At 38.0% G+C, this 12,302-nt stretch overlaps 1 protein-coding gene across 1 annotated transcript in view; it reads left to right on the top strand.

Moving 5' to 3' along the window:
- NELL2 (neural EGFL like 2) overlaps positions 1 to 12,302 on the top strand; it is a 141,988-nt gene that overhangs the window by 17,312 nt on the left and 112,374 nt on the right. Inside the window, exon 3 of the mRNA XM_052668499.1 lies at positions 4,635 to 4,785. Coding sequence (XP_052524459.1) covers positions 4,635 to 4,785 — 151 coding nt within the window. The remainder of the gene's footprint in view (positions 1 to 4,634; positions 4,786 to 12,302) is intronic.

Consider the following 12,302-nt stretch of genomic DNA (forward strand, 5'->3'; position numbering starts at 1 on the left):
GTCTGAATGCCTGAGTTTCTTCAGGTCCTCCAGCCAGTGGTTCTTTTCATGGAGTGTTAAATTGCTTTGCAGTGTCAGATGTTAAAGAACTTGCCAGCTGATCACCTCCCAGCTGGCTGTTCTGAAGATCAACCATCTCCTACTGTTTGTTTGCATCCTTGCTAGTACTGTAAACTCTCCTCAATTATTGCATGCAAACCTAGCTAAATTAACTCTAGTTAATCCTCAGGTGATCAGTTCTGCTGAATTTGTAAATCATTATTATTGCCTACCACGGTATGTGAATGTCGCATATTCATACTCCCTTCCTCACAGTCTATTGTGTTCTTTTCATTATTTTTGTTAACTTGCATGCTTCAAATCAGCTATGCGTGTCACCATGTAAGTATTATTATTCCTTCTAAAGGCATTTTCATGCTATAACTTTCAAATAGACCGAGGAGTGCAAGGACTGCTTTGAGATTAGATTTTTGTCTATTACATTTCACTCACTCTTCTAGAAATTAAAAACAGAGTGTTAACAACATAGGTTGTTATGCTGTGGTCGAACCAAACAAATGACATATTCTAGAAAAGCAAAAACAATGTAACTAGAGAAATATTTCTCATTCACACGAATAGTTCTCTCCATATTTTTACACTCTAATGTCAAAACATTTAGGCCATTGTTTTTGTGTATTAAAAATGCTCATAGTATGAGATTTTTATGCAACTGTCAAGAAACCGCAAATTATTGCCTGATATGCACCAGTTTGATTTTCCAAGCTATTATGGAAGAAGTCCAGCTCCCGAAAAGTATTTCCCTTCAGACTTAAAATGATTAGTAGAAGCCGAATGTCAAGACCAATCTTGAGTTTGTATTTATTGAGCACAGTTGGTGATCTATCAAGCAAATACCACTAGTGTTCAAAGGTAATTGAAATGAGAGATTTGCACTGTTGCATTGGTGTAAAAAGGTAGTTCATGGACCTTTCAGTGGTCTTTTTTCAAGAAATCCACCTGGTGCCTGCACTGGGCAAAGGATGCTGTACTTATCAGAGAAGCAATAATGCAAAAATTGCAAGCTGTTGCTGTGCTAAGTGTGAACTGACCTATGTGCACTGGGTGGCTGTGTGTTTGGGCAGGTAATGTGGCAATAATCTTAACAGATAGGCTTCCAGTCTGATCTACTCAGGTCTTGATGTTTTTGTCTGTTTTTGAAGGTAATCTCAAGCCACAGTGAGAGAGTATAGAATACCCAGTTATGGTTTTATGTATGGAAAACTCTCATCCAGCCTACTGATAGGGTAATTATTCACAGGGCTGAAAGAGTAGACCTCACAAAAGATTCCTTTCTTGCTAGTGCACAGGGAGCTCTACTTTTCCCATGTCTCTCAGAGTAGCAGTGAGGGATGGGAGAACTGCAGGCTGCTTCATGTAATTGCTAGGGTTTGTTTCCTGCCTACAGCACAGACCATCTGTAGCAAAATGCATTCCCAGTAAGTCCAGTTAAAATGAAATGTTTGTGAGGAAGATAATAATTTGTGTGCAGATGGAATTGGCCTCACATAATGGAAGTTGTACTGTACATATACTTTCTTTCATCTGTTGCTGATGAGAATATCATTTGGATTTGTTAGAAATTAATATTATTAATACTTTTTTCTAATGTAACGCTTGCGAATTTTATTTTTGTTAAGCAAGCGTAGTCTATGTATTCTCTATTTTCAGCACGAAGCATTTATGTCTGCTGGTAGGGTGTGATACAAATTAAAAGTAGGAAGGATGCAGAGGGATAAAACAGTTTAACTGGGGCACAGACATCCTGGCAGGATTTAGAACAGTGCAGGTAATCCCAGATCTTTGGAAGGAGTTCTGCATTGCTCATCTTCCTTCATACTGCCACCTCATTGTCTTGAGGAAATCAGGTGGAGGCAATAGGAGTAGAGAGAGAATAGTTAGGGAATTCTCTACAGTTGTGCTATTTCATGCAATTCTGATGTTTTCTTTTTTTGTCTTGCTTGACTTTTTTTCCCCCAACCCTCTTCACTTCTTCTGTTCCTATCTCCCTGTCTTCCCATGATAATCTCATTTGATGGGTATACCTACTATTGCCCTGGTAAGCTGTAAACATTGCGTCCAATTCCAGTACATACCCAAGAAATTAATAGTATCTATTCAGTGCCTTTATATACTTCTATGTGCTCACTTTCTGAATTAGAGTAAGACTTAACATGACCACACACAAAAGCTATTGAATGAAAGATCTGTGCAGCTTTTGCACTATCATGTTTGTGCAGACGTGTCCTTATCTCTATCTGGTAGGGAGGTGGGAGTTGATGATGTAGAAATCCCTCTTCATAGCCCTTTTTCTCCACCCTTCCTCTTAGTGACTCTTACAATGTGTCAGGCAAGGGGGAATAAACCTGAATTAACCTTGCTGAACAAATGTAGAGCTTTGTGGTGCATACACAATAAGCTTGGTTTCTGTTATTCCATCATCTGTGGAAGCCAAGCAAAATATCTCCATCAAGAAAGTTTGAAAGAAATATGACAGGTTGGTGGAGGGAGAAGAGCATTGTTGGATGTATAGTAACATTAACTAAGATGTAAGCAAGAAGATTTCACACGCTGCAGTGGTCTCAGCTCATTCTGGCTTTGGTTCTGCCACCATTATTTACTTTTAAGTTGCATGGTCTTCCTGACAGAGAGGTTGGAGACTGCAAGCCCCTCAGGCAGAGACTGCTCCTGAGGGCAGACACTCTTGGTTATGCACACAAACACTTAAATATAGTTTTGTTACACCTCATTGCATCTTCTCTCATTAGTCAGGAAGGGCTGACTATGTGGATGTGCTTTGCATCTAGGAGTTTGGTTCTGCAGGCATCTAAGTCGGTTTCACATCTGCATTTTCTTGTTTTGCCCTGTACTTTGATAGGAAAGCTGCTGATAAGAGCAGCAGTGCATGAGCAGCTTGTGATCGTGATTAGAGAATATGTTCCTTCTGTGTCCTTCTTCTGCTCGGTCTGCTGGGAATAGGTTGTTTATATTGCTGGAAATTGTTAATGCAGTTAAACCATCTTCCAGCATGCAAACCTATGTCATTCCACTCTGTTAGTGTCCCTTGGCTATAAATGAATGCTTTGATGTAATTGTATTTGAGTTGCTTTATGATTTATTAACAATTCCATTAAAATACCATGGATGTCTGCTGCAGGGAGAGAGTTATGCAACCCACAGTAGAAGAGATGTGAAATTTCAAAGTTTCACAAAAATGCTTTAAAGAATCTTTTCTTATCTTTGATTTTTATTTATTCATTTATGTATTTTTTTAAATTCCTCTAGGTTAAGAAAACTGATTCAAATGCAGAGCTTGGTGTGATACTGTATAAGAGCTTGCTTAGGACTTTTGACTTGTACAGATTGTTATATTTCTTAAACACATTAAAAACATTCCTCTTTCATAAACCACATTAAAATGTTTGCTGTTAATACCAATCCGTATTTCTCAAGTTGTATTTCTATAGTGCAGCTTGCAGTATAAACCGCTTTCTTAGAGCAGTGATGTCAGCTCACTTGAGAGCTCAGCTTCAGCTCTGCCAAAGCAGATCAATGTTTCCATTGCAGTAAGCTCTCTGCTGCAGTTGCTGTCCCTGAATTAGTGTCCCTGACTTAGGGCAGGATGGTTAAATTGTTATGATGAGAAGCTTGTGAATTGATTTAGTTTTTACACAGTTGATTACACACTCTAATGAATTGATTTTATGCATTAAATACATATATTATTTTTTTTTCCAGTATAATGTATTATGGAAAACCTTGGGAATTGTTTTTCTAACATTTTAACATCTTATTTTGTAAATTGTCTCTCCAGGGGGCTTGAAATTGAGCCTTTTTTTCTTTAAGTATGTTATATAAATTCAGCAGAAGCATTGCTTAAGCCTTGGTTATACGTGGACTTTTAACAGCAAAGTCTTTTGTATGGGTGTGCAGTTACTCTATGAAATACTCATAATGTCCTGTGCAAGAAGCAGCAGTAACATACCAAACAACTGGAGTACATAGTGATTAATAGCAGCAATACATTTTGAAAAATGATGAGTGCTTAAGTTCATTTATAAGTCTTAAAACTGAGTAAATTTTCCCTAAAAGTAGCTTTTTAAAATTTTTTTATTTTTTATTTTTTAAATAATTATGCATAACTGTTAAGCACAACATTTTTGTAGAAGTCACAGAAAAGAAAATCAGGTTCTGCCTCACAAATTGGGCTCATATCCAGCGTTGTCTCTCGGTGCTTGACTGCAAGTAAGTCCTCATTTTGGATGAGATATCAAAGTACCATCTGGCCATCTATGGAGAGAGTAAAAGAATCATGAGCCTGTTGTGAAAAAAATCCACCAGAAAACTGTCACCAACAACCCCCCCCTTACCCAGAATAGAATGGATGTCCTAGAAAATGTGCACACTTTTGTCTAAATGGCTCTCATTTCATGTAAGAGCTGGTGTTTAAAATACTTTTGTTCCTGCTCTTGCCTAGCTGTTCATTGTGCTTCTCAGATCTAGCTTGTTATTTTTGTAAGCTTTTTGAGCTGAGATTGTACAGTAAAATAAGATTTTATACTGAATGGTTTTTTTCTGTATTTTTTTTTTCTTAGATACTTCAAGAAGTGTAAAAGCGTCTCCAGAAACAGCTGAAATCTTTTTTCAGAAGTTGAGAAATAAATATGAATTCACAATCCTGGTGACCTTAAAACAAGCCCATTTAAATTCAGGGGTTATTTTCTCTATTCATCATTTAGATCACAGGTAAGTATCACTGGCTGTATGCTAGCTAATGGAAGTATGTACTTATACTGTCAAAAACTGTACATAAATTAAAGGAATTGTTGTATGGCAGGTTTTAATGTATATATATATAGAGAGAGAGAGAGAGAATGAATTGGCATATTGTGTAGACTGATAAAAATTCACAAGTTCAAATCTGCCAATGGAAAGTGGAACAGATGCCACTCTTCAAATGTCTCTTGCTGCTGAGGGCATGGAAAGTTCTCTCTTGTTGGTCATAACCATGAGGACCAGATGCTGAACTGGTGTGAAACCTTCACATCTGCACAGTCACATTGATTCACAAAGCCCAGTCCTATACATCTGCTTCTTCACCAATTAGTTTTTAACACTGTGGGCTGTAAAAAATAAAAAATTCCTGTTGTAGCCTTATGCCCAGAACAAGAAGCTGAGCACTTGACTCAGAGTAGTGTCAGCTTTAAATAACAAAAGTAAACTACCCCAAACATTTGAGGACTATTTCTTTGGTAGGATAACAACCAGTGGAGGAGTAAGATTTCTCTGTATTTCTCTCCAAGTAATGGCTAATAAAGATAACCTCCCTATGATTCTGTGGCAGAATGAAAAGGAGTTATAAAATATGCACCTCTTAAGCAGTCATCGGCACCAGCAACAGATGATTTCTGCGTTAGGTTCAGAGTCCTTTCTATTTTCATCTGTACAATCCCATAATTCTTTCTTGTTGATCTCTCCTCAGAGTTGAAATAAAAGATAGGCTAAAGATGGATGTTCAAGCGTATTAAAGTATCTGCTTATATTATTTATTTGTTCATTTATTTATTTATTAAAGTGTACAAGTTCTTATTAGGAGGTGTGTTGTCAATTACGTTGTGCTGGAAAGTGGTCCAGTTGTACTTTCTTTTTCCCAGAGGTCCCATTGTACACAATTCAGTTGTTTCTGAACAAAAAAAAAAGGAAATGAAAATATTCTTATAGGTCATTATGCCAAGTGTATGAACATATCTTTAACACTGCAGGGGGGTGTTTGAATGCCTCTTGCATGATGCTTACTGAAATTGCATCACAGTTGTGCCAAGTGGCTTCTCTGCTTGTTGTTGCCTACCTCTCATCTGCAGGAGCTAGCAATGCCCAATGGGCAGAATTGGGCAGCTGGGAATAGCGAGTTTCTAATTCAGATTTTACCACCATAAGTGTAGATCACCCCAGACGGACAAGTTTATTTTGGCATGAGTGAGGAAGTTGGTCTGTAGGGCCAGCTGTGATCTAGCTAAGCTTATTTCTACATTTACAAGAGCAGGGATTGGTTGTGCTGCTGATAGAACTAACACAACTAAAGTTGATATTTCAAAATGAGAGACAAAACTTCAATGTGCCAGGATAGCCGCAGAGATGGGGAAAGACGTCACCTCTCTGAAACTTAGTGAGTTTGGGAAAGAGAGTAAAAATTGCCCTGAGGGGAAGCAAGTGAGTTTTAGTTATGTTTGGTTTCTTGCTGTTGCTGCAAATTGTGACCTCTGATTGTCACCCAGAAGATGTATGCTGCCATAGGGAATGCTCCTGCCTTGTATTTTTCATGGTTTATGGGCCCTAAGCTGGAACTGATGGCTGTGTGAATCTGGACAGGTATAAAATACAAAGTTACAGTGCTCAAATTTCCTTCTATTACATTAACAAAAGGAGTTTTCTGCCATCCTTTTTCTGTTTGTATCACTTTCATGTGTCTGATTGGGGTGATAGCATTCTCCAGAGCTAGCCAGAGCAAGCTCCTGACAGTAAACAAGTTCTCAAGTGCTTGAGAACAAGTTCGCAGTGTACTGGTTGAGTGTTTTTAGGTATATGTCTAGGAATGGATGCAGGCTGCTCTTCTTCTGCCAAGAGAGCTGCAGAGGTGGGTGAAGAGATCATCAATGTGAAAGTCAGTGTTTGGAAAAAGGAGTAAGCATAGCCTTTCTAAAAGGAGGCACTGTTTGCTGTAGAGCCTTTCCTGCTCCTGGGAATGGCATGAAGAAAGAGAAGATTAAAAAAATCTGTAATGTAGTGAGCCAAACCTGATGAATATTCACTTGGATGGTGATCAACTGGGAGGAAAATATTAGCTCCTGAACACAAAGACTGTGATAGTAAGGTACAAAGAGTATGTGTGATGAACTTTCATCAGAGGGTTGCAAAAGGATTTGAGGTGTTGTTTGAGGAGGTAGTTAGTCCTTGAAGTGAGTAAGACTGGACAAAAGGAGCAGCACTGCTCTTCTGTTAACAAGAATATGTTGAATTGATACCAAAGAAAAATAAAGGTTAAAGCTGTACTGACTTGCAGGTCATGTGACCGTGCAAACATATTGCTTCTTATCTCATTTGCATTGGTTGGACCATGTCATCTGCTTATACCCATGTAAAATACGGTTATAAAAGGCTAACAAGCAGGACTCTGAAAATCCAATTACTTTATATTGGTATATTTTTAGGAATGAGTAGTTAGGTTCCTTTGTTGTTGTTGTTTCTTAATATATTGACAACACACTTTTTTTGGTGAAATTTCTCTCAGAACTTAAATATTTACAGGTTGTGTTATTACATTTCTGTCTTCTGTTTGTCTGCATCTTGGAGTTTCATATGTCTAAGTACAATTGAAAGCAAGAAGCCTGCATTTTTCAAGGGTTCTGGTTGAAATAAGGTCTACATTTTGTAGATATTTTAACTGCAGATACATTGCTGAGCATTTTTAGCCCTTTTGCTCTTAACCATGGAAACTTTTAATACTGTGATTCAAATGTTACTACATTATAAAGAAAACTGAAGATAATGCATCTTGCTGAAAAAAAACTTCCTACTGCCATTGGTAACCAGCATGCTCTCTGTATCTTGCATCTTAAGTGATGCCTAATTTTTGTTTACAGAATTTCTGTAGGGACATATGCTCTCTATTTGTTTTCGGTATCTCCCTGCAAGGATAATCAAAGGAGAAGAAAAAAGTCTTATAGATTATTTATCTCCATCTGCATATTTCATAGCTTTCCTGCAGAGAGTATTAGGTCATCTAATGAAAAAAAAAACAAAAAACAAAAAACAATCCTGAATTTGTTTTAAAAATATTACATCTAGTCTGATCCTACTTACTATCAGGATAAACCTTTGTTTTTAGCAGGTGTAATATAAGTCTCAACAGGAGTATGGCCAGAAAGTGCTTGTGGCCATTAAACCAGATAATGCTTAAGCTTTTATTAAATATTTACTCTCTATCCTGTTCTGTGTTGCCCAGAGAAGGTGTGGATGCTTCATCCCTGGGGTCACTCAAGGCCAGGGTGGATGACCCACAGCAGAGGAACTGGATAGTCTTTGAGGTCTGTTCCATTCCAAACCAAACCATTCTATGATTCTATTCTGTACTAGAATGTACAGTGCTGCCTGTGTGTAACAATAGGCTTTACTTGATTTAATTGTGCAAAAACTGAGGTCTAGCCTAGTTTGGTGTTGGTAACATTGGAATTAGGCTAATATCTGAGTCTTCTGCAGTATGTTATGGCTTTTATTTCATGATGAAGGAAAATAAAAATCACAGAATCATAAAATGGCCCAGGCTGGAAGGGACCCCAAGGATCATGAATCTCCAAGCCCCCCATTTCAGGCAGGGCCACCAACATTTAATACTAGACCAGGCTGCCCAGGGCCCCATCCAACCTGGCCTTGAACAGCTCCAGGGACAGGGCATCCATAACGTCTCTGGGCAAACCTGTTCCAGCACCTCACCACTCTCTCTGTAAAGAACTTCCCCTTGACATCCAAACTAAATCTCTCCTCCCTCGACTTAAAACCATTTCCCCTTGTCCTGCAGTTATCTACCCTTTCAAAGAGTTGATTCCCCTCCTGTCTGTAGGCTCCCTTTAGATATTGAAATGCTGCAATAAGGTCACCCTGCAGCCTTCTCTTCTCCAGGCTGAACAAGCCCAGCTTCCTCAGCCCATCTTCATAGGGGAGATGCTCCAGTCCCCTGATCATCTTTGTGGCCCTCCTCTGGACCCTCTCCAACAGCTCCCTGTCTTTCTTGTACTGGGCTCCAGACCTGGACACAGTATTCCAGATGGGGCCTCACAAGAGCAGAGTAAAGAGGGACAATCACCTCCATGCCCCTGCTGGCCACCCTTCTTTTGTTGGAGCCTGGGTTACCATTTGCCTTTCGAGCTGCAAGAGCACACTGCTGGCTCATGTTTGGTTTTTCATCCACCAGAACCCCCAGGTCCTTCTCTGCAGGGAGATAAAGGAAGCATTTATATGGTTTGCATTCAATAACTGCTTCTTCCGTGCCAGATTTCCATCTCTCTGATATGCCCATTTCTGTCCAGGGATTTCTTTGCAACAGTCCTTCAATTTTTAAGCAACTTCTTGTGATCTCTGTCACAGCAGTCATTTTAAGACTGCTAATGGACTCCATTGCACCAGCTTCAGCTTTGTGTTGCTCCTCTGAAATCACTAAAGTTGTGCAGGTATTGAGCTCCTGTGTTGTGGGGCAGTCATACCTGGCTACGTTCTTAGTTTACAAGGGCCAGTGCTGGCTCCTGCTTTTCTGCCTTCAGGAAATGGTGGTGAGAAAAGCTGGAGGCAACATTAACTGGTAGGTATAATCACTCATCAGACAAGTTGATTTTCTTATGTTTTATTTTACACAGTTTTCGTAATAACTTATAGTTCTAATTTCTAGGGAAAATAAAAGCAAAATGTTCTTTAAAAATTGGAAAAAGTATGTTTCTTTGTTCACTGGTTCAGGATATACTTCACACATTTTTGAAAGTAAGAGTAAAAACATCCTCTTTTTGCACAGATCGGGGCACTTCAGAGCACATATGCTAATTTGCAACAACCGAGGTTAAATTTTGGTTGCAAATGAAAGTTACTTTTTAGATTTCATATTTTTCTTTAAAGTGATGTACTGGAGATAATTTTTCTGATTTCTGAATTCTGAATGAATCATAAACTGGATATATAAATTTTCCTTTCAGAGTTGCTCATCTTTTTCTACACAAATTACTTCCCCCATACTGTTCAGAGCAACGGAAGAGTTCAGGTGGTGGTCGTTGTGGAGTACAGATTGGAAATCATCCTCTCAAGAATATTATTGTGTTGTTGGTGTATCCAAATTGCACATCTCTGATTGTTCAGATGGGTTTCAGGCAGATAAAGACAAATTGCTGGGCACAGCAGTGTACTGCTTATGTCTGAAAGATAGAAGTTAGAAATGTTTAATTAACTTGAAAAGATCACCTTGACTACGCAGACTGCCCTGTCTAAAATGGTTTGTACTCTACAGCAACGTGTTAAATATTTTGAATGCTGTTAATGAAGTGATGCCTGAAGTCTGTGTGGAAATGCTGTTAAACACTGATTGCTCTGTGCTTATCCTCAGCCTTCACTTTAAGCACTATTAGCCTCCTAACTTCACTTCTGAATTCATCTGAGCTTCATGATGAAAGAACTGGCAGAGATAACTTTTATCTGTGACAGAGTTTTAATGTATGTTAGACATTCCTATTCTGTTGTATATTTTCATTTAACTGGCAACAGTGGAGCAATGCAATAAAGCCTTTTCCTCCCTTCATGATTAGATGCCTTTATGCAACTGACGTTATATCTGTATCTCTTCAGTTTCTGTATATTAGGGCCCTTAAATGATGAAATAATTGGATTGCAGTTTAACCATTCTTTCCTTCAATTACTGTTTTTGTAACCTGAAAGCAAAATACTGAAATCAGGAGAATAGTGTGGACATGTCCTACACTTCATTATATTTCTCTACTAATTGATTGAATTTCTGCCTTGTATGATAGTTATTTTCACCACTACTCAAGTTTTCTGATTATCTGCTCTCAAATATGCTGCTCTGTACAGTAGCATGAGACCTTTTCAGTATCTAGGAGGAAATTATCTTATGCAATTTCTCTGTTACGCATTTTTCCATCCAAGGAGGTATGTTCCCAGAGGTGAAAACTCTTGATGCATGAATTTTGCTGCATCTTTTGACTATCTTACTAAAATAGTTGTATGCTTTTGATGTATGAGTATCTCTACTTCTGGATTGCAGTATGAAGTCTCTTCTTTCTGACATTACAAGATTTGCTGCAAACACATTGCCCTGAAAAAAGCTTTCAATGTTTACTTCTTAAATGAACAGTATAGGTTTTATTTGAGGGATATTTTTCCTCTCCCATCACTAACATACATATTAAGTAAGAAAAAAATGGGATTAATTTTCAAAAGTTAAGCTGTATGTGGCTGTTCCCTATGCCTAAAGAAGTGCTAGTTGGTTTCAGCTTTTTTAACCATTCTGCTGATACATGGACTTTGCTGGATGCATGGACAGTTGTAATATTCTGGGTTTTGTTTTGCTTTATTTTTTGGTAGTAAATCTTTGTTTCTTAGAAAGAGCAAATCTGTTTCTTACTATTCTGATAATAATCACGAACCTTTGCAACTTGTTTGTAACAGTCAATCATCTCCTTTGAGCTGACTTCCTCTAGCGATTTTAAACTTCTCTGGGGTCGGACTTTTTTTCTTTTGACAAAGTTTGTATGTTTGCATGTTTCATCAAAGGTTTCAAAAAATATTTTCTCTCATTCTTTCAGTATTATAGTACTCAAGAAGATCCTAAAAGCTATATGTAAGGTTCCTTATGTATTTAGTGACACCTTGGCCAGGCTCTTTACTCAAGAGAGAATGATTCCATGCTTCTTTTTGTTTGGGAATTTAACTTATATCCTTGAATGTGTGGTTGGATGGAGGTACTTGTAAAACAGTAGTTTTGTGTTATACTGAGTTTAATCTCACAGCACTGTGAGTGCTGTTTCTTTAAGTGCTGGTTGATTGATGCCTTGTCATTATTGCTTGTTTTTTCTTTAGTACAGCTTATGCTTCCTATCAAAAAAGAAAAAAGAAAAGAAGAATGTTGCAAATAGAATGTAAATTCTTCTCAGTAATGAATGTACCTTCCTTAAAACACACCTTCCTGTAACCTTTATTATGTCAAGAGAGGTCAGTTGGTCTGCTGATGTAAATCACTGCAGTGCCGGATAACTCAGTGTCATTTGGTGGAGAACTTGTTACCAAAAGCTCCTATGAGCCTGGATTCTGTAGTCTGAATTCAGACTGGTGACAGGTCTACTTGAATAAGAGATAAAAGATTTGTTTCTATTTATCTACTGCTAAACACCACTGAAAGTATTGAAATGTGAATTTTGACAGATATTGCTATTCTTTGCTGTTGTTTGATATGTATTTGTTCAGAGAAATTCAAAGAAATCTGTATTCTGTTAGAGTAGGAAAGGGGAGGAGTTAGGTTGAACGCATATACTTTCTTTTAGTACATATCAGTATACATCAGAAGATTTGTTGCTTTTGCAGTCTTCTTGCTGTCTGCTGAGAGAGTGAAATGTATGGTTTATTCCATTGCTTTTCTGTTTGTTCTGGGAAACAACATTCTTCCTTCATTGATATTTGGTAGAATAGGAAGCCTCAGAAGGACAAAGTAGATG

Source organism: Tympanuchus pallidicinctus, unplaced genomic scaffold (assembly GCF_026119805.1).
Source record: "Tympanuchus pallidicinctus isolate F22 unplaced genomic scaffold, pur_lepc_1.0 scaffold8, whole genome shotgun sequence".
In the NCBI taxonomy this organism is placed as follows: Eukaryota; Metazoa; Chordata; class Aves; order Galliformes; family Phasianidae; genus Tympanuchus; species Tympanuchus pallidicinctus.